At 44.1% G+C, this 21888-nt stretch overlaps 1 protein-coding gene across 5 annotated transcripts in view; it reads right to left on the bottom strand.

The window, feature by feature from the left end:
* Positions 1-19390, bottom strand: part of DOCK9 (dedicator of cytokinesis 9) — a 158043-nt gene extending 138653 nt beyond the window's left edge. For 3 of the 5 annotated variants that reach the window (XM_077343830.1, XM_077343842.1, XM_077343839.1), the window contains exon 1: positions 18977-19390. In XM_077343830.1, the coding sequence (XP_077199945.1) occupies positions 18977-19105 (129 nt within the window). In that variant the 5' untranslated portion in view covers positions 19106-19390. The remainder of the gene's footprint in view (positions 1-18976) is intronic. The other 2 variants (XM_077343832.1, XM_077343838.1) reach the window with 1 other exon arrangement.
* Between the last annotated feature and the right edge of the window lie 2498 nt (positions 19391-21888).

Raw genomic sequence — 21888 nt, 5'->3', positions numbered from 1 at the left:
CAGCTACCTACCTGAATCTACCTATTCTTTGATTGACAGAGGTTGTGGGAATTTCGTAGAGCACTGGAGGATTTTCCCCTTAAGCAGAAGGTAAACAACTGACATATTCGTTCTCTTTCTTTGTGTGTGTATGTCTCTGTGTTATAAGATAGATAGGGATGGATGGATGGACAGAGAGAGAGAGAGAGAGAGAGAGAGAGAACAAGAACACACAAAATCCACTGTGGAGGGATCTGGGAGGCAGTTCATAATATCAACACCTCCCCCCACAGCCCAAAACTTCAAAAACCAAGATAGTAAGATTCTGTTTTCCTCCCAGCTTATTTCTTACTCATTGCAACACAAATTTTTATAGTGCTTTGCTCTGTTGCTCCTTCTTCTGTAAACTTTGCTTTATTCCTGCACCAATCTTTTCTTTCTTTTCTTTTTCACCTATGTTACAACTGTTACCAAAAGCAGTTCCTATTTTCTGGTACTTGTGACTAATATTACCATCATTTGATACTATTCTTTCTAGTATATTCTTCCTCTTCCTATTTTGTCCAGTTTTACTTTTGGGGAGGAAATGCTGATGGTACGCACAGAGCCTGCAAACGCAAAAATGCGTACTAGCACACTGAAATTTCATACCCTTCTCATTGATACTATCTAAGAAGGGGGCTAATAGATCTTGACTGCAGAATGTGTGATAAATACATACTGACACAAAATTATAGGCCACCATCTTCCTTTCATAATTGACAAATATAAGGGCCATTACGCAAAACTTAAATGTAGCAGAAGTCTTACCTTTGGTAAACGCTATTAATTCAGTGTTCTGCATGACGTCATACACAATCTGCAACACTCCCACAAAAATCGCTTCGTTGTAGCGCTTTTCAGGAAATCCAGAAAAGTGGATTCCCCCTAAAAAAAACGCTAGACTCTTGAGAACCACCTGCAACACATCCGAAAAAGACATGTGCGTTCTCAATGTAGCGGTAGAAAGAATGTCCCTCCCTCACTCTCGCCCCCAAGTTTCCGGTGACGTGATTGCCATTTTTTTTCCTTAGACCGGCGAAAGCAACGAATGAGCGAGGCTTCTCCAGCTAAAGTCTCTCCACAGAAGTGATTAACAGAAAAACAAAGCTCCCTACTAGTGTATTTAAAGTTCCCAAGCACAATACAGCCCCCTGTTCAACACTGGCCGTAATTTCGGCCACAAATCGCGCCCGTGGGGGGGGGAGATTTTTTTTTTTATTTGAAGAGCGTGTAAACGATTAAGCGCCAGCTCCTACGTCAGCAAAAAAGGTCTTTCTGAAACAATGAATGAACACATATTCGTTGCTACGAATGAACACATATTTGTTGCTACTGGTGTTTTCGGCTTTTTAAAAAATAGTTTTTAAAGGGAAAGGGGCTTTTCAGGAGCACAAACACAATAGTTCATTGGCTGTTCTGTTGGATTGACGGCCAGGGCCGGGAAGAAGCGTGGAAAAACATGGCTTCCTTTGTTGCAATTCCAGCGAGACCGGAAACCAGTGGGGAATGAATACAACTCTACTGGGACTTCAATATTCCACTATAATTAAAGATATGTGGAATGACAAAATTCCACTATTTAATATAGTGTTTCTGCATACTGAAAACATTCAGCAAAATTGGTCCTTGTGCGGAAAGCCCCTAAGAGTTGGTTTTAATATCATACTTTTCAATACCCGAAGGAGTCTCAAAGTGGCTTATAATTGCCTTCCCTTCCTCTCCCCACCACTGACACCCAGTGAGGTAGGTGGGGCTGAGATAGCTCTGAGAAAACTGTTACTGACCCAAGGTCAACCTGCTGGCTTCATGTGGAGGAGTGTAGAATAAAACCGAGTTATACAGATTAGAGTGCTCTTTACCACTACACTATGCTGGCTCTCAATGGATGTTGTGAGACAATAGATATGGCTGAATATTTGCTGAGTTGAAACCATTCTACAGACACAATGACAGCCATTGTAAGCCTCATCATTCCATTCAATGTATAGTGTTTGTTGTTTTTTACAAAACAATTAGGGTCAGTGGATTAACAAACACTGCTTCAAAAGCAAATACAAGGCAGGTTATTCCACAGTAAGCACAAGCAGAAGAAGTGTTGGTTCTTATATGCTGCTTTTCTACCCAAAGGAGTCTCAAAGTGGCTTACAGTCGCCTTCCCTTTCCTCTCCCCACAACAGACACCCTGTGAGGTGGGTGAGACTGAGAGAGTCCTGATATTACTGAAGAAGAAGAGTTGGTTCCTATATGCCACTTTTCTCTACCCAAAGGAGTCTCAAAACGGCTTACAGTCGCCTTCCCTTTCCTCTCCCCACAACAGACACCCTGTGAGTTAGGTGAGACTGAGAGAGCCCTGATATCACTGCTCGGTCAGAACAGCTTTATCAGTGCGGTGATGAGCCCAAGGTCACCCAGCTGGTTGCACGTGGGGGAGCGTGGAATCAAACCTGGCTCGCCAGATTAGAAGTCCACACTCCTAACCACTACACCAAGCTGCCTCTCGACAGCTGGCAGGCAAGATAAGTGATAGAATAAGTGATAGGGAAATGTGTATTATTGTTTTTGTATGCAAATAGTATATGAAAATGTCAGAGTCATGTCACCATACTCTTAAGATCATCTCCTTGCATCCCCTTCTCTGTCTGCTCATCATTATAGTCTCCCTCTGTAGTTTCTTTCTCCATGCTCAACATTCTTGCTACAGCCCAGGAATCTGAAATATCCCAGGCACTAGGATAAACTATACAAACAATGGAACAGTCCTTACACCTAATTCATCTTAATTTGTTTGCACATAAAACCAAAGAGCATTGCAGCCATGTAAATAAAAATCACAGTTACCTTCTGTAGCCCAAGCATTTGGAGGGAAGGGGGCATTTTATTGGATTCATGTTAAATGACAATAAAGGTTTCTGTGTATACTGTATTCATGGAGATTCAAATTCAATACCTTTATTGGGATTGTTAGAAAAGAAAACAATAAAATGTAATCCCATGGAGATTCAGGGGATTATCTACCCAGGCTACTACCCCATGGCCATGTCCAACCAAAACATGACAAAACAGCTAGCAAATTTTGTAGGGTTCTTCCCACTAGATGTGAAGTTAAAATAGCAAAGTGTGTGTGTTTGGGGGAGAACAGACCCCCTTCCCCACAGTGCGGATTATGTTATAATTACAGAAATACAAGTGGGGACCCACAAGAATTGCAAGGGGCGATTCCTCCCATCCCAGCCAACCACAGTTTTTCTGTGTCAGTAGCATATCCCATTCTGCCCAATCTGATCTTGCCCAACCTGATCTCTGTTGCCTCAAAAGCACCTCTCCTCTCAACAGCCCACCCAACTCCAGCTTAGCCAAAGTGGCTCCCCCAGAGAAAGGAGCAACCTGATCCCAGCTTCTCCACTCAGCGATTAGATTATTAGTTTGCAATTATACAGACAATGCACTTGCGACTGGGGTGGGTGGATGAGAATTTAGCCTCTCTTCCTTCTTCAGTTATCAGACTTTTCTGCAAGCCTAGGGATTCCCCCAAGTTTGCTGAAAAACCCACTTTTTGTTAGTGTAGCCTGAACCACAGATTTAGTATTTGCCAATAAGACTATGAATTGCTATGAGAATATATGATGATTATGATTGAAAATTTAACTTCAAAATTAAAAACTTTTCTATTATGACATTGCATGTACATGAAGATGAAAAAGTCGTACTACGTAGAAGGTACATATTTGTATAGCTCATAGCTGTTACTGGATTTACAGTGCTAGTTGCTATTAGAATATGCGCCAATGGTTTAGTTTATGATGCAAATACCTAAATAAAACATTGCATATATCACTTGAAAAATAGTTGTCAGAGGATAAATATTTCATATTAATGTCTAAGAACACAAAACTTGCAGCTCGTTTTCAAAGTATAAGGCATTCTATCAAAAACACAAATATATTACTCCATCTAGTGGCTGGACCACATAATTTTGAGTCATTTAATGTGTATCCTGGGCACACGCCACAGCTAAAAGTGTTATATTTTAATAACTGGCTAACTGCATATAATTATAATGTAATCAGAAAGACAGACAAGGAATGTCAATAAACCACAAAATAGATCTTGTTATATTATGCTGCCACTAAAAGGCACGAGTGTAAATTACACTGCATTTAGAGGTCACAAACTATCTTCTATTTGTTTTTACAAGAATGAGTTCGGTTTATGCTTGGGGTTATGTACTACTTTCCCGCCTCCCCTGTCCTGTGAACTAGGTCTCTTGGTTTACAAAGTCTTTGGTCTAACTGTAACTCATTATTTCCCGAGGTTCTTTAAATAAATCAAAGACTATTTCTAATTTACAAACTAGGATTAAACTTTAAATAAACTTTAAATAAACTGATCAAGTCCCTTGACTTTTTTTTTTGCCATCAAGTCACAGACAATTTATGGTGACCCCACAGGGTTTCAAAGGCAAGAAACATTCAGTGGTAGTTTATCATTGCCTCCCTCAGACAACAGCTCTAGCCTTCCTTAATAGTCTTCCATCCAAGCACTAAACAAGGCTGATCCTGCTTAGTTTTTAAGATCTGATGAGATTGAGCTAGCCTTGCAACCCACTTGAAGGGAAAAAGCTTCAATACAGAATCAAAATGAACTGTGATTTAGAATCATAAAATCATAGAATCATAGAGTTGGAAGGGGCCATACGGGCCATCTAGTCCAACCCCCTGCTCAACGCAGGATCAGCCCAAAGCTGATTTCAGTGATAACTCCCCAAACCGGAATATATTCAGTCAGAAACCAAAGCACAGAATGAGCCTAAGAATAACCCAGGCTTGTCCTTATGTGCAAATTACTGCTTGTTTCTATCCTAACAAATCTCTAGACCAGTGGTCCCCAACCCCCGGTTGGGGGACCGGTACCAGTCAATGGATCAGTCGGTACTGGGCCGCGGCTCCTCCTTGTCCTACTCCCCAGCTGCTGCCTTGGGGGCTGCCCTGCCTCTCTGCCGCCAGCTCACCTTTAGTGCTCTCCAGCGGCCGCCATGGCTGGGGCTCCTCCTCGGCTCAGGTGGCGGCAACATCCCTCAGCTAAAAACTACCCCCCTGGGCCTCAGTAAAATTGTCAAGCGTTGATCGGTCCCCGGTGATAAAAAGGTTGGGGACCACTGCTCTAGACAGGTGGTCCCCAACCACCGGGCCGCGGCACGGCACAGCTCCCTCTCCCCGCCCCCCGCAGTAAAAAACTTCCCAGGCCGCAAGCTTGCGGCCCGGCAAGCTTCTTACTGTGGGAGGGGGGGAGAGGGAAGCAGGACCATGCGTGCACCATGCGCATGCGCGGCTGAAAATGCGGATGCGCGGCAATCGGCCTCCCTGCTGCCGCTGGTCCCCAGCCTGAAAAAGGTTGGGGACCACTGCTCTAGACCATTCATAATGACACTATAAAGTGTCATTGTTCCTCTTCTTTTCATTGTTGTTGCCAAGATAGATATGTCTTCATTTTGCTGGCATCTCTTCCTACTCTTTTGGTCAGCACCTGATCAGATTGCCTTTGCCAGATCCAGAACAGTCTGCTAGACCAGTGGTCCCCGACCCCCGGTCCGTGGATCAGTCGGTACCAGGCCGTGGCTCCTTCTCGTCCTCCTTCCTGGCTGCTGCTTCGGGGGCTGCCCTGCCACTCTGCTGCTGGCTTACCTTGGGTGCTTTCCAGCAGCCACCATGGCTGGGGCTTCCCCTCGCCGTGGCACTGCGCAGCTGCTGCTGGCAGTGCCCCCCAGCGGGCGGCGGGAAGTCAGGGGTGCAGGCAAGAAAGCAAGTGGATCAGGGGCTCAGGTGGCAGCGGCGACGTCCCTTGGCAAAAGACTACCCCCTCCCCCCCGGACCTCAGTAAAATTGTCAAGCGTTGACCAGTCCCCAGTGATAAAAAGGTTGGGGACCACTGTGCTAGACTATACAGAATCTCTAAAAAAAAAAAATTATTGGAGGCAGACTTAAATCGGAGTCCTGTTCATACAGACAAGGAAGTTCATACATGTTCCACTGAACACACTGGGTAACATCCAGCAATAGTATTAGCACTGTATTAACAAAGCAGAAGTACTATAAGACAATTTAAAATATGTGGGATTGTAATAATGTAATACAGGGCTTTAAAAAAATTACTCTAAGAGCCAGCTCAAAAATTCAGAAGCCAGGTTCATTTTTCAGTCTGCATGGTTTTGTATTATGATCACATTTTCTAATACTGGTGCCAGAATGAAATTTCTAGATGTCATGGCAAGCTGGTACCTAAGAGTTGCCAAGACTTGAATTAACATAGTCACGCATTTTCAGCCTAAACTACCTTGAAAATGGAGAAGACGAGAACAATATAAGCTGCTTAAGGTTCTACTGGGGCGAAGGAATACAAATGAAGTAAATAAAGTTTGTATATAGGTAAAACTTGGAAAAATATTGCTACTTTCAAGTACTGAAATGTTCCAGGCAACACAGAGGACAATATAGAAGTATCTGAGATAGGTATAGCTGAAAGTGTATTTTGCTGAAACTCTACTGCCCTGCCATTCATTTTAGAAATACAAGTTTTCCTCCATAGTGGATGAATTTCCTTCTGAATAGTAGGTAACCTGGATTTTGTTCAATGATGTCAAATATTCACACTGTAGACTGGATGCCCCTTTACTGCAAGTGTTAACTAGTTTTTGAAACAAAAATAATGCATTATTAAGAACCTCTTGTAGCCCAGAGTGGTAAGGCAGCAGACATGCAGTCTGAAAGCTTTGCCCACGAGGCTGGGAGTTCGATCCCAGCAGGTGGCTCAAGGTTGACTCAGCTTTCCATCCTTCCGAGGTCGGTAAAATGAGTACCCAGCTTGCTGGGGGGTAAACGGTAATCACTGGGGAAGGCACTGGCAAACCACCCCATATTGAGTCTGCCATGAAAACGCTGGAGGGCGTCATCCCAAGGGTCAGACATGACCCGGTGCTGGCACAGGGGATACCTTTACCTTTAATGCATTATTAAGTCCTTTCTTCGCTGCAAGCCTCTACTGCTCCAGGTCAGCAAATGTGGCGTCAAGCTTGTTCCCCAAGAGCTAGAAGCTCATTACGTCAAGTATACATTCACAATGTCTATACTGCAGAGATCATCATATAGGAAACACTCTACACAGTACTGAGGACAACCCCCTCGTGCCTGGTTGGCTTCCTCCCTTTATCTTTAAAGCCTTTTAATTTAAAAACAAAGCTGCTTACTCAACATGACACTAAGGCCAGTGCCTTCCCCAGTCATTACCGTTTACCCCCCAGCAAGCTGGGTACTCATTTTACCAACCTCGGAAGGATGGAAGGGATTGAACTCCCAGCCTCATGGGCAGATCTTTCAGACAACATTTCTGATGCCTTAACACTCTGCGCCACAAGAGGTTCTCAGAATGTATAGGAAAGGTCTCCCCCAAAAGCACGAAAATGTGAGTTACACCAACATTATTTCTCACAGACCAACAAGTTTCCAAGGAATGCAGAATCGCTCTACAAATATGTCACTGAACTGGGCAACAAGATGCAATTGATAGCATTTAGAAGGAAGAAGAGTTGGTTCTTATATGCTGCTTTTCTCTACCTGAAGGAGGCTCAAAGCGGCTTATATTCACCCCACAACAGACACCCAGTGAGGCTGAGAGAGCCCTGATATCACTGCTCGGTCAGAACAGTTTTATCAGTGCCGTGTGGAGCCCAAGGTCACCCAGATGGCTGCATGTGGGGGAGTACAGAATCGAACCCGACATGTCAGATTAGAAGTCCACACTCCTAACCACTACACCAAACTGGCTCTCTCTTTAGTGGAAGGATGAGAAGTGTACGTGCCTGTACTTCAAGATCCTGGAACAGAATATCTGATGTGGACTAGGAAGATGGAGATCTTGATATTTTGATTATGTATGAGCTTCTTTACTGCATGTATTATCTCCAAAGCCTTGACTCAGAATGCATCTGTACAGCAGATAGGGTGCTCACAAACAAGGCATACAGAAATCCTTACAAAGACCTGCACATTACTCATTGTACAAAGTATTATTTGACTAGGGGCAAAGCCCGTTGCATTCAGGAATACAATGGGTGCTAGACTGGGGCAGTGGGGTGAAAGAACTCTGAGAATGGCCTCCCCTTCCCCCAGAACCTGGACATTCTGCAGGGAACTCACTGGCAAGGGCAGCTATCTGCAGCCTCCCAGCCTCAGAGGGAAGTGGAAGGAAGAGTGGATGGTCAAGGATGGGGGACGGAAGGCGACTGACTAGCCACTGGACAAGCAAGCTGGTTGGAAGAGGAGGCACTCAGGGGTGGGACTTCTGCCCTGAGTGGGTGGCACTTAAGCCATGAGACAAGCTCCTCCTCCAAGCCCTTATCAGAAATATTAAGTGGCACAGATGACGTATTTCAGAGTCAGTAACTTTTATTTCCCACTATCCCCAGAACCTGGTGAACAGTAATGCTCCAAGGTTAGCCTTAGTGGCTGAAGGATCTGCAGCAGAAGAATAAAATTCACAATATCTTTTCGTTCCAGATAAAGGGACAAAGGATACAAGGTCTACTCTCCAAGAAGAAATTGGATCTGGGCCACTAGGGATTAAGATTAGTCTTCAAAAGTAAGGCCTTCTAAAAGACAATGTGCTTTTATTGTTTCTGCAGGTCGTACTGCCTAGAGACATCTAGTCTTTCTCAGTTCTGGAACTAAGCTGACTTAGATGCTTTGACCTACATATAAGCCCTTACCCAAGGTAACTCTTTGTGGTGCCAGTGACGCTGAACAAATTCAATACACATTATAGCTGGATGTACAATCCAGCTGTTCCATTGCAATAAAACATTGATTTAAACAGAACTGGGGTTATACACAAGCAAAGTAAACTATAGTTTAGGAATGTAGATTATGAAGGACCTCTGAATACAAACAGAATAACTAAAAATTACTATTTTTGGTAATCCTATGGGGCCTCTTAAACTTTACACAGTTTAGGTTCTCAGTGTGCCTTAATCCAGCCCTGGATTTAAAGCAGGAAAGGAATAATTTCCAGAGCAATGCTGCACAGAGTAACACTCTTCTAAAACCACTAAAATCAATCTGCTTTGGAGGATGGGATTGTTTAGGATTGTACTATTCTACATTGCTTGTGGTACACTGGGAAAAAAATAGCACATACTCAGATGGGCTTAAAAAGTCTTGCCTCTCATTATAAAACAGAATGTAATTAACTATACTCGAAATATCATATTCCAATAGAACAGTAAAATGAGGTCTTAGAATTATAAGGGCTAGCAACTCACAGTGCATTGAGTGCAAATATTCCCACGCTTTTGTTTTCATAGTTACATGATTTCCATCAGATTCAGACAAGTGCGTAATACAAGAAGCAAACAGAATGATGCCCTTTGTATTCCAACTCCCATCCCGGCATTTATCCTTAAGGTGGAATATTAGAAGTAGTTGTTGTTCAAATAAGGCACAGGTCTGATTCTGAAACTTAAGAGGTAAACATTGCATAGAAGGAAATTTAATTCACACTTCAAACATCTCTACAATTCCTAAGCTTCCTGAATTATCCATGCAAAATGTCCAACTGAATGTTCAACAAAGTATTTAAACTTTGTGGCCTCATTCTACAAATGATATTACTGCTTTATCAATGCTAGGACCGAGACAAAGTGTCGTGGTTGGTGTAGTGTTTAGGAGAGTGGACTTCTAATCTGGCGAGCCAGGTTTGATTCCGTGCTCCCCCACATGCAACCAGCTGGGTGACCTTGGGCTCACCACAGCACTGATAAAGCTGTTCTGACCGAGCAGTAATATCAGGGCTCTCTCAGCCTCACCCACCTCACAGGGTGTCTGTTGTGGGGAGAGGAAAGGGAAGGCGAATGTGAGCCGCTTTGAAACTCCTTAGGGTAGAGAAAAGTGGCATATAAGAACCAACTCTTCTTCTTCTTCTAACTGAGACTGATGTGGGCTTAACTGCCTGCCATCACCTTCTCAGATGAGGAAGTGATGGAAGAAGTTGGCCTCAGCCCTCAGATGTGGCAGGAAGACCCACAAACAAAAGAGATTCTACCAGGTGCAAACAGGGAGTCTCAGGCTGAAGTCAGCATACCATGCCCTCAATTCTGCGGCCTAGGTTTGGAAGCTGAAGCAGAGACCTGGAAGCTGCTGGCCTCATCCTACGGGTTGCCAGAGGTCTTGAAGCATGAGAAAAGTAGGGCACGGAGAAAGGTGCAGGAGCAACACTCAAGTGTACAACTGGCAGCCCAGCAATGGCCAACCACTGCCTATGAGCTGGAATCATTGCAGGATCAGGACTGATAGCCCCGTAAGCTGATCAGCCATTGAGGACTTGCACCTTAGAATCATAGGATCTTATAAAATAAAGAGTTGGAAGGGACCTCCTGGGTCATCTAGACCAACCCCTGCACTATGCAGGACACTCACAACCCTATTGCTCATTCACTGTAACCTTCCACCCCCTTGAACCTTCACAGAATCAGCCTTTCTGCCAGATGGCTATTCAGCCTCTGTTTAAAAATTTCCAAAGATGGAGAATCCACCACCTCCCGAGGAAGCCTGTTCCACTGAGAAACCGCTCTAACTGGCAGGACCTTCTTCCTGATGTTTAGACGGAATTTCTTTTGAATTAATTTCATCCCATTGGTTCTGGTCCATTCTGCTGGGGCAAGAGAGAACAACTGTGCTCCAACCTTAAATGACTCCTGATAAAAGCAGATAGAAAAGGGACATCCAGTGTGGAATCAACTTGTTTAAAACCCTTGTGTACTTTGACTTTTTGGACTGTGACCTGCTTTATGCTCTCTGGGTATGCCCTTCTGGTTTGACACCTGGACTTTTGAATATCTATGCTTTGATACTGGACTATTTTTGGTCTATGCCTTGTCCCAGGTGCCTGATTGAACCAGGAAAGGGAGATACAGATATACAGATATGAGTGTTTATTCAACATACCCTTTGGGGAAATGCAGAGCTTTAAATAATTAAAACTGGGCAGGGGCTTATAAGAAGAAATGTTAAGTGCTGAACCAAATGTCATCTCTCACACTGTGCTTGCAGGTTTTTATACAAATTGTAAGCTGGAATCATGTTTTACTGGTTGCCACACTATATACCATGATTCCATCTTCTCCTTCCCCTTGGGAATGGAAAAGTTTGCCTGCTTGGAGATCTGTTCACCCTGGCTGTTCTGGCCTTCACAGAAGATTTTACACCTACATTCAGATACAGGATTATAGGAAGCAGAGAAGCTATGCATCAGGATAACAGATTCCTGCTCAAGGCCTTATTCAGAGAAAGGAGCAACTGACTGAACAACTGAATTACTACGGCAGGCTTTGTCAACCAGGGTTTCATGAAATTCTGGGGTTTCTTGATGACCCTGGAAAAGTTTCTCAAATGGCTGATAGTTAATTAGTTCTTATTATATATTTTTTAAATTTGTTATCAGGTGATATTTTATTATTGTTGTTGTTCTTCTTATTATTATTTGATTTTTTGATCCTGATTATTTGATCCTGACAGAACTAAAGCAGTTCCATAGGGGCTGCAAAAGGGAGCTCCTCCACCAGGCATTTGGTTGAGGTCAACCTGTCCATCACTTCCAATTGGCCCCCAAGCCCTCCTCTCCTACCATGACTGTTAACAAATCCACCCAACCCCTGGGTCTCAGTACGAGTTGAGCTAAGGCTCTTGCAGTTTCACCTTCATTTAATGTTATTGTTGTTATTGTTATTATGTAAATGTTATTGTTGTTGTTACCACCTTACTGTTATTTGAATGATGTTACCTGTACTATTTTGTTGCTTCATGTAAACCGCCCTGAACCTTCGGGGAGGGTGGTATATAAATACAATAAATACAAATATAAAAACACAAATTTATTCTCCACCACCTGGCGGGTTACAAAGTCTTATAAAATCCCATTAAAAATCCTGTTAAAAGACATAAAAATCCCAACATGGCGGAAACCCCCCCACCCATCCCCCACTACAAGAGGGGTGAGGAAGGAGGTCAATGATGTACTACTCATAACCAGGGAAGAGGGGCATTGATCTACCTCGCCGACTCCAGCCTCAACCATAGATCTGGTGTTAGAGCTCCGTTTTGCAGGCAAGACCATATATTGTCTTGTCAACCTGCTCCCCCTTCTCAAATGGCAATGATGGGCCTGGAGGAGGTGGGGAGGGGGCCCAGGTGGGCATGCCTTACACTCCATCACCTCCAACTTTCTGATGATCCCTGGCCACAAGGAAGCTCACCTGATGTCAACCAGGGCCAGAGATTTCTCCATCCTGGCACCCACGTGGTAGAACAAGTTCCCAGAGGAGATCAGGGCCCTAATGGAACTCAAACAGTTCTGCAGGGCCTACAAAACAGAGCTCTTCCGCCAAGCATTTGGTTGAGGTCAACCTGAACAACCACTTCCCATTGGCCCCTGAGCCTCCCCGCCTATGGCAACCACTGCAGATCCGTTCAACCCACTGGGTCATCAGTATGCACTGATTTAATGGTTTCCCCATTGTTCTATCATTCTATGGAATGATTCTATCATTCTAGATACCATTCTATCATTCCCTTTATTCTAATGTTCTATCGTTCCACTATTCTGTTTGCTGTTATCACTGTATTATTGTTATGAATACTGAGTTATCTATATCGTTCCTCTTTTATGTAAACCACCCTGAGCCTTAGGAAGGGCAGTATATAAATAAAATTAATATAATATGTAATAATATAATATATATTTCAAACTATAGGAAACCTAATTGAAATTTCAGGTCACCTGCTAGTTATTGCCATACATATTTGCTATAATCAAGTGCCTTCCTGGGGCTCCTCAGTAATGCTCTCCTGATCTGTGCCAGAATGAACTTGGCTAGACAGCAAAAACTTGGCAAGTTTAAACTCACTGCAATGAAGAGCAATGTTGGCAAACAATTAAGTGATAAGGGAAACAAGTCTAGTCTAGTGTATGTCTGTCATACACCTAATGCTTTTTTAAACATACATTCATAAACTTCTTTTGTTCTCCCTACAAATGTTTTATGTGACTGACTGGAACTGCGCACTACGTCAGCGGGATTCATGTTACAGGTCAAGCCATTTTCATGACATAAAGGTAATGAAGACTACCTGAAGCCATTCTAACAAACCTGTAATTTATTAATAATATGAATGCTGGCAAGGGCTCCTGGGAGTTGTAGTCCATGGACATCTGGAGGGCCGCAGTTTGACTACCCCTGGTCTAGAGCAGCCTTTTCCAATCTTTTGACCGTGGAGGAGCCCCTAAAATAATTTTTCAGACTTTGATGAGCTCCGGAAGTGATGCCAGCTAGCCAAGGCCCCAGAAATCACATCACTACCTACACCCTTAGCCCTCCTTTTTCTCCCTCCCCCCACCTCTACTACTATTATAGTGGCTCTGGCTCATGTAGGCCGGAACGAAGAGTAGTGCAGCCCAGACGCCCCACCCCCATACCACACTACTTCAGAGCTCCTGCGGACCGCCAGGGGTCCACAAAATCTAGAGAGACAACAGCATACAAAATTAACTTTATTATTCCAGTAGAATTGATTTGAAACATTTGTAATATTTCATATCAACAGCAGCCTAATGAGGCTATAACTACAGAGGTCAGCACAGGGGGGGACACTTTTCAAATATGTCGGTGCTTACATTACTCAGATCTGAATATTTTACCTAGGTGACAAGATAAGTTTTTTATATACCCAGGATTCCCCCACCCATCCTTAAAGGAACCATCATCACTGTGAATCCATTCCAAGCAGATGAGCTGTATTTATATCAATGAGGAGAATCAATGGCACACTCCAGCAAAATCATCCGGAACAGCTGCACAGACCTGAAGGCAACAGGGCTTCTAATTATTGCTCATTAAAACTTCAAACAGTTATGCCGAGCTTGTATATTTTATTTTATATGGAGACCCAGACGAGTATCTGAGAGAACCAGGTTCGAAGCCCCACTTATACCATACTATAGAAACTCATTGGGTGACCCTGGGACAACCACACTCTCTCAGCCTAAACTACCTCACAGGGTTGTGAGGATAAAATAGGAGGAGAGAAGAATGATATTAACTGCTTTGGGTCTCCAATGAGGAGAAAGCAGAGTATAAATAAATTAAATTTTGGGGTTTTAAAATTTATATTGCCTATGACTCTTATTTCCTTCATGCTTCTTTCTGGCCACTGTGGAAGCTTGCTTCTTCTGACACTACCATGTCTGCTTCTGCAGGGATTGTGTTTTTCAAGGAGCTCTTACACCAACCAAAAGTACTAGCAGTAGAGGAAGCAAGTGAATAAAGCATGAAAGAAACACAGTTGTAGGGCCAAGGCTAAACCATTTAGTGTTTTTTTTTAAAGCACAGGCATTACTCAAACAAAGGTTTTGTGATACAGATCTAAAATTTCCAGTACTTAAGAATGTGAAAGCTATTAAATATTCCAAAACATAGGAGCGTCTTTGTAATGTTTTGCCATTAGCAATTCTCGAGGTTCACTAATAAGCGCATACCTTAGAACAATCAATTATATCCTTGTGGTGCAAGAGAATGTATCTCATATGATGTTGTCTAACAATTACTATGAGAGTTAAAAAGAATGTAATTGGTCCAATTTTGGCTATGGTACCAGGCTGCTCAGTAGAACAGCTAGTTAACCTTCTTGTTGCTGGAGAGAAGATACACATGACTAAAATTGTAGATTTTCTTTAAAAAGCATACCTGGTATTACAGGGAAAGGGTTATGCCACCCAGAACTGATAATACATATTCCCAGACCTACAGCACATGTATCCTGTCTAGATTAAGTTCCAGTTTATTTATCCTCATCTAGTCTATCATTAGAGCCTCTTGTGGCACAGAGTGGTAAGGCAGCAGACATGCAGTCTGAAAGCTCTGCCCATGAGGCTGGGAGTTTAATCCCAGCAGCTGGCTCAAGGTTGACTCAGCCTTCCATCCTTCCGAGGTCGGTAAAATGAGTACCCAGCACTGGCAAACCACCCCGTATTGAGTCTGTCATGAAAACGGTAGAGGGTCAGATATGACCCAGTGCTTGCACAGGGGATACCTTTACCTTTAGTCTATCAATGTTTCAGACACTAACTTAATATTTTTACCACCTCCCTAGATAGGAAAGAGAGAAATATACATCATTGGCATACTGGACCTGTTCTCAAAATCTTTGGATGATGTGTCTACACTAGTGGTTCCCAACCTTCCTAATGGTGCGACCCTTTAATACCGTTCCTCATGTTGTGGTGACCTCCAACCATAAAATGATGCAAGTATTCTTTCACAGAAATTAAACCAAAACTGACCAATGGCATGAAGATCCATTGTTCATGATTGGTTACAAATTGGTTACAAATTCGCGGGCACCTTCAGGAGAAGCGGCAACAGTGGCGGAGCCCCCTCTGCCAAGCTGCTTGCCCTGCTGTGACCCCTGTGAAAGGATTGTTTGACCCTCAAAGGGGTCCCGACCCCCAGGTTGAGAACCACTGGTTTAAGCAGATTTATAGAGATGATGAACACAGAGAACAAAACTGAAGTGTGATGCACCCATACACCAAGGAGCCAAACAAAAGTTCTCCAGCGCTCTTCAAGGTGCTGTCTTTCAAGGAACAGAATCAATGCAACGCTAAACCTTTCATTCAAATCCTAAACAGGCAGTCCAGAAGATACCAAAGCATCCAAGGCCATAGATAGGTCCAGGACAATCAACATTGATATGTGTCATTTCAGTTGACACAACATAGACAAATGAAGGTGACCAGGTTCAAAGCATGCTAAAATAGTATCATTTAAACTAAGCTGGGAAATAAAAGCTTGTCCAGGAAAGTTATTCCCAATTCCACTTCTTAATCAGTTCTGCAAACCTGCTAAAACTAAACAGCCAATTAACTTCAACATATTTTTGTAATCTTTGTAATATTTTCTGGGACACACACAGTCCCATATAGCCCTAATTATCAGAAACACTGGAAAATGCCAAATTTTACCCCAGCACACAGGATACTTGACATTTGACCCATCACTGTAGGAAGCCAAGGCACAAATGCAGCAGAATGTTGAACTGTAGCACACCAAAAAAGCCCCTGAAACTTGGGGAGGGTTTTTTTTTAAAAGGGGATGTGCAATAGCAGCCAGGAGTGTGTTTATAAAGCATAACGCAAGCTGCTGACTTTTCCATCATTACTTCCATATTCTGTACCTATTAACATCTTTTACAGTGCTAAATTTTATAAGTGCTACAAGCATTTAACATTTATACGGTCAATTCATTCATTCACTCATGTGTACATTTAGGCCGCTCAGATTTCTTTGGGTGTAAACACACACACGCATGCACACAGCAAAAAAGTGACACCACACACCATAGCTCTTATTATGAAAGGAAATATTAATGTTTAAACTAAGCTTTGGACATATTATTAAGAATATTAAGAAGCATCTGCAGAGAATTCTTGTTTACAGGACAATTCTAAGAGTAAACAGAAGTATAACCAGCAACTGTTGCTGTTTTCCCAATATCCTTAGCCAACAGTACTACACAATCTGAACAAACCAAAACATGAATGATCAGTAGGGATCATCTGATAAGCCCCAATTAATTTAAAAGAACAGTGACCAAGCAAGGTACAGAGACTACAATCAAGGTGGATAGACAAAGCAGCATAAACATGGGAGAGACCTCCTCAGACACATCCCTTAAACTTTTAGGGAAAACTTAATCTATTTTGAGTTCTATAGTCAAAGCCAGCTTCAGAGTTGTGCCAAGTGACCGAGATGAAAAGTTTGACAGAAACTTGAGAGGCAACAGGTTATTTCAAAATTAATTTGAACCAAAGAGCCAAAGGACATTTAGGGAAAAAACTGACCAAGGACACCGGTACAAATCTGAAGAACAAGCAGTTAGCAGGCAACAACCTACATCTAATGTGGTATTTCAGGTATGGCTTGCTATTATTGCAGTGAATGCAGCTCTTTGTGCAACATCAATAAATGATACAGCCATGTTAATTTTAAAACAGAGGGAGGTATGGCTGAAATAGTGGTGACCCTATGCAATGGGTATAAAATGATAGTAAGAACTATTATGCAGCTGTAAGATATACAATGAAATCACATAGAAAGAATGTAGGTAGGTAAATAAAAAGGTTCTGTAGAAGAAGTGACATGGAGCTCATATTGCACTCAACACAAAAGTAGTTCCTTTGAAATCTAGCCAGAATATTACACTCCACTGGTTCCATGATAGTTCAGCTGAGAAGACAGTTATTTGATGGGCAGCTTGTGACCCCATGACACCCAGACAAGGATGAAAACCACTATAAAATTTTCAAGACATAATCAAAATGTCAAAAGTTAGAATACATTAGGTTAGAAACATGGCAAGATTCTTAGTTACTAATATCAAATTCTAAGATTTCCCCAAACTTTAATTACTAAATGCAGACACTAATTATCATTAACAGAATCGCCTGGAATACTGTGATCAAAAGAATTAGGGTGGATTGTTATTCAAATAATTTGTAAATGCAAATGCTAAAGGAGTTAAAGTTGACAGTACTTTGAATTAATTAAAGAGAAACTCTTGAGAATACATTCACAGTTGTAATGAATTAGCTAAGCATGGAATATGAAGCCTGCCAAAAATATAATATTTCTATTCCTCATAAACCACAGAAAATGTCATTGGAAGGGTTATGTGCGGAATACGCTATTCTTACTGAGAATTAAGGCTTTTATTCCAAGTCTGAAGGGGTCACTGGGCAGCAACACTTAAATGCCAAACAAATAAGATGTAATTTGTCTTCCTTTAAATGTTCCGTCTAAATAGACTTGGCTGCCCAAACCCCAAGAGATACCAGGGCACAATCATATAACAGACTGACAGAGCTGGTGACAAGAATATATATAGCCAGATTTCAAGGAAAACCGGATATTAACCAAACCATGACCCTGATACCAATGTGTTTGCTAAGCACTACATCCCTCAATCAACAATATGTTAGGCTTCCCTTAGGTATGTGTGCTCTTGCGTCCATACAATGGACAGCCACTTCCTGCAACACTGTTACCTTTAATGCCAAGGTAACCTGAAATCCCCATCCGAGCTTCCAGCAACTCATTCATCCGTAGACATCTCCGGGAAGGAAGCGAGGGCGGGACTCGCTGTGAATGGACGGAAGTTTTTACAGCGGAGGAGGGAAAAGCCCACGACTGGGGCCAGATGCAGCAGATGGAAGGCGACCACCTCCCTCCCCACTCCCGTGCCTTTCAGTATCCCGATCCAGGGAAAGGGAAGCAGGAAGAGCGACGGGAAGCCTGCCCAGGCGTAGAGGGGAGAGATCCCCTGAAGCCAGGGGGAAAGCCCACCCGCACTCAGGCGTGGCCTTCGCTCCGCCCCCTGCCAAACGCCCCTTCCTCCCTCCCTCCCTCCCTCCCTCCCGCGCAAAAATCCTGAAAGCAAACTTTGGCAATGGCAAGGGAGGGAAGTTTACGGGGCGCGCCACGCAAGAAACAACCACAATAGCAAGCCAAACAGCCCCGTCGCCTTTCCCTCCCGGTCCTTCTGCTCGATTTCAGGCAACGCAGCCTTAATTCCCCCTAAATGCCATGGGGGGGGGGGGGTGTCTTTCGAGGGAAAGGGCTTAGGGGCTGGGGCTGCTTCCAAGCGACATCCCTTTGGGGGAGGCAAAACTCCCTTAAAGGCAGGCATGTGTGGCTTGGGGGTCTGGGAGGAGGACGGAGTTCACGATTGATGGGTTTGGGGGGGGGGAGGCAGGAGGTCCCCCCTGCTCCCTCTGCAAGGGCAGCAGGAGCCCAGCACGACGGCAACGCCAAGCCCTCCCCGCCCCCAGCCAGGTGTGCCCCCTCCCTGCCACTCACCACCAGGACGGAGCCTCGCACCACCTCGGAGACGCTTTGCCGCAACTCGGCGGCCGTGCCGGGCTTGCTCAGCGCCCGCGTGAACTTGCGGGTCTCGGCGGGGGCCGACGGCGACTGCAGCGGCATCATCGCTCCCCCTCCGCGCGCAGCAGGGCACGGCGGCTCTTCAGGGCGCTGCCTGGCGGCGGCGGTGGTGGTGGTGGTGGCGAGCGCCCATCCCCCTCCACGCGGGCAACACAGCGCAGCCACCGGTCCGTCAGTCGCTGGAGCGTCGCCGCAGCCGGGTCTTGGCGCCGGCCCGGCTCGCGCTGCCTCCTCTGTCAGGTGGCCCCTCCCTTCAGCGCGCGCGCCCCGAGCCCAAACACTGGCACGCGGGAAGGGAGGGGGGAAAGAGGGAGAGAGGAGTCCCGCGAGCTGATTGGTCCGGCGAGGAAGGGGAAAGAATGGGGCGTGGCTCGAACGCCCGTTCTCTCTCCCCCCCGGTTCTTTTAGAGACTCCACCGAACTTGTTTCTCTTCGGCGGCCCCTGATTGGTTCTGAGCGCTACCTGTGCAGCCGCCCTTCTACCTCCGCCCTTACTCCTCCCCGCGTCCCATCATTGGGTCTCCCAATGGCCACGGGAGGGCGTGGCCAGTCGAGAGCGGAAATGCCTTCCACGCCCCCCCCCAGGGCCACTCTGAGCAGGTCACGCTGCGGGTGATGGAGAGGCGTCCTTGGCGGGCGGCAGAGGAGCAGATGGTCCAGCGAGGCGGAGTCTTCGGCGGTCGCCGGCCCATGCGCTCGCATAGTTGTCTCTTCTCATAAATAGGACTTATTTCTCTAGCCTTTCTGAAACAAGGTGTTTTCGTTAAGGAACTTTGAAGTGTTTACTCATAAGGAAGGGGAGGGAAGCGGCCCATGAGCAATGCCTGTTGCGTCTGCAGTGGCCTGTCTGGAACGTCAGGTGCTATTTTTGAAGATGTAAATGGCGTGGGCACAAATATTTAAAAGATTATCTAATTGGCTGATTGAATTTGGGGAATGAATATCCTGGCTTCCTAGCTGAGGAATATTCAAGGTGGCTTACAAAAACAAGAAGATAAACACAACACTCCAAGTAAAAGGCATTGGGCTGACGGTTCCATATTCCCACTGATCATTTTTAAATGGCTACTTTTCATTAGTATGTTTGAGTCACAGTCAAATCCCGCAAATTATGGAAAGAAGACTGATAGTGGTCTTGTACTAGTGAGTAGGTATAGCTTTGCTTCAGTTTATAACACTAAACAAAGGAGATGTGTATTGTTGTGTCTGTAGTTCTGCCAGGACCAAGCTTGCACTGTAATTGACCAATGTGTGGCCAAACCCACCTTGCCAGATCCAATCAGTTTAAAGTGAAACTGACCAATAGTGTGCACTGTGGGGAAGATCTATTGTGGGGCTTCTGTATACAAGTTGGGGTTGGTTGTGGGTTTCTTTGGTTCATGTTTTGCCTGTTTGTACCATCATGCTGAGATCTCTATAAAGAGGTGAAATGAACTCCCAGAGCTTTTCTGCACACAATAAATATAGTGAAATGCTTACCTTGTGAAGACGCTATATTCTGGCCACCCCGCGTGATATCGCAAACCTCCCACGTCTGGCCAGAAAACTGCTTGCTAGTTCTGCCATTTTAAAGCACTAGTTGGGGAATTGCATAAATTCACCAAACTTAAAGCACTTTCCCCCAGCACTTTCCCCCACCAAACTTAAAGTGCTTTCTTTTGCAGGCCACCAGCGAAAGAAAGGTATGGAGGCGAAGAAGCAGTACATCCACCTCCAGTGTCCCGCTCTTGCACCTGCCTCCTCTCCCTTCTTCCGTGAGACGGAAAGTTTTTTGAAAATGGAGAACAGCCTGGAACAACGAATAGGCAAACTGAGATTGTCTGTGCCTCTATGAAGATTCAGATAGGCATTTAAACCAATTAGTCTTATTTAATTATTTTTTAAAAAACTGCGATCGCTGGAAGTTCATCTGTCAATCAGCCATGCCAGTAGGGGATTGGCTGGCCAAAGTGATTGACGTTGGTAGGCAGGCCAAAGCACAACAAGACTAAAGCTGGGAAAGCGGCCAGAAGTATGCGAGACGGCTCGAGAAGTGTGGAGTGCTAGTGAGTCACTATTATTTCTCGCGCTTTGCAATATAGCAGGCTTCACACTATGATGCCCAATGTGTGGGAGAGTCCCCAGTGTCCTGGTCTTTGAACCCACGAATCTAATATGTGCTCTAGTGTTGAAAAGAGAAATGCACAGTCTTCAAGGACCTGCATTTTAAGAAAAAAGTTTGACAAAGTGAACCAAAGTTTGAATTCACTGGCATCTTTCAGACCAACAAAGTTTAATTCTGGATATAAGCCTTCTTGTGCATGCACGCCTGTCCGGTCACATTGAAACAAGACTTCATCAACAATTACATATAGATATGTATGCAACGACGGCAGCGAGATTGGTTATAGCAAAGAACTGGAAAGTACCAGGCTTACCAACGCCATCGATGTGGCTTGACAAATTGGCAGAACTTTGAAAATGGCTGAATTAACTAACCTAGTGAATGGGAAATCTTTGGAGGACTATCAAGATCAATGGCATTACTATACTGATTATCTTGCTAAGTAAATTATATTAGGCTTTGAAGCATCAAATTGGAGGGAGGACGGGGGATCAGGGTAAAACTTTAACTTTTCTATGTTCTTCTATCTTTGTAATGAAAACAGTAAAGTATATTATTTTTTAAAAAGCCAACTACATATAGAGGGGGCAAGTTGCCAGGAAAAGCTAATTGGAGTCAAGACAAATAAATATAAAATGGGATACTTCTCCTAAAACAGTGGTTCCCAAGCTTCCTAATGCCACGACCCTTTAATTGTTGTTGAGGGATTTTAATGGATTTTATT

The sequence above is a fragment of the Paroedura picta genome, chromosome 6 (assembly GCF_049243985.1).
Source record: "Paroedura picta isolate Pp20150507F chromosome 6, Ppicta_v3.0, whole genome shotgun sequence".
NCBI lineage: Eukaryota > Metazoa > Chordata > Lepidosauria > Squamata > Gekkonidae > Paroedura > Paroedura picta.
Note: the sequence above shows the minus strand (reverse complement) of the source record. Positions and strands in the feature narration are given on the sequence as shown.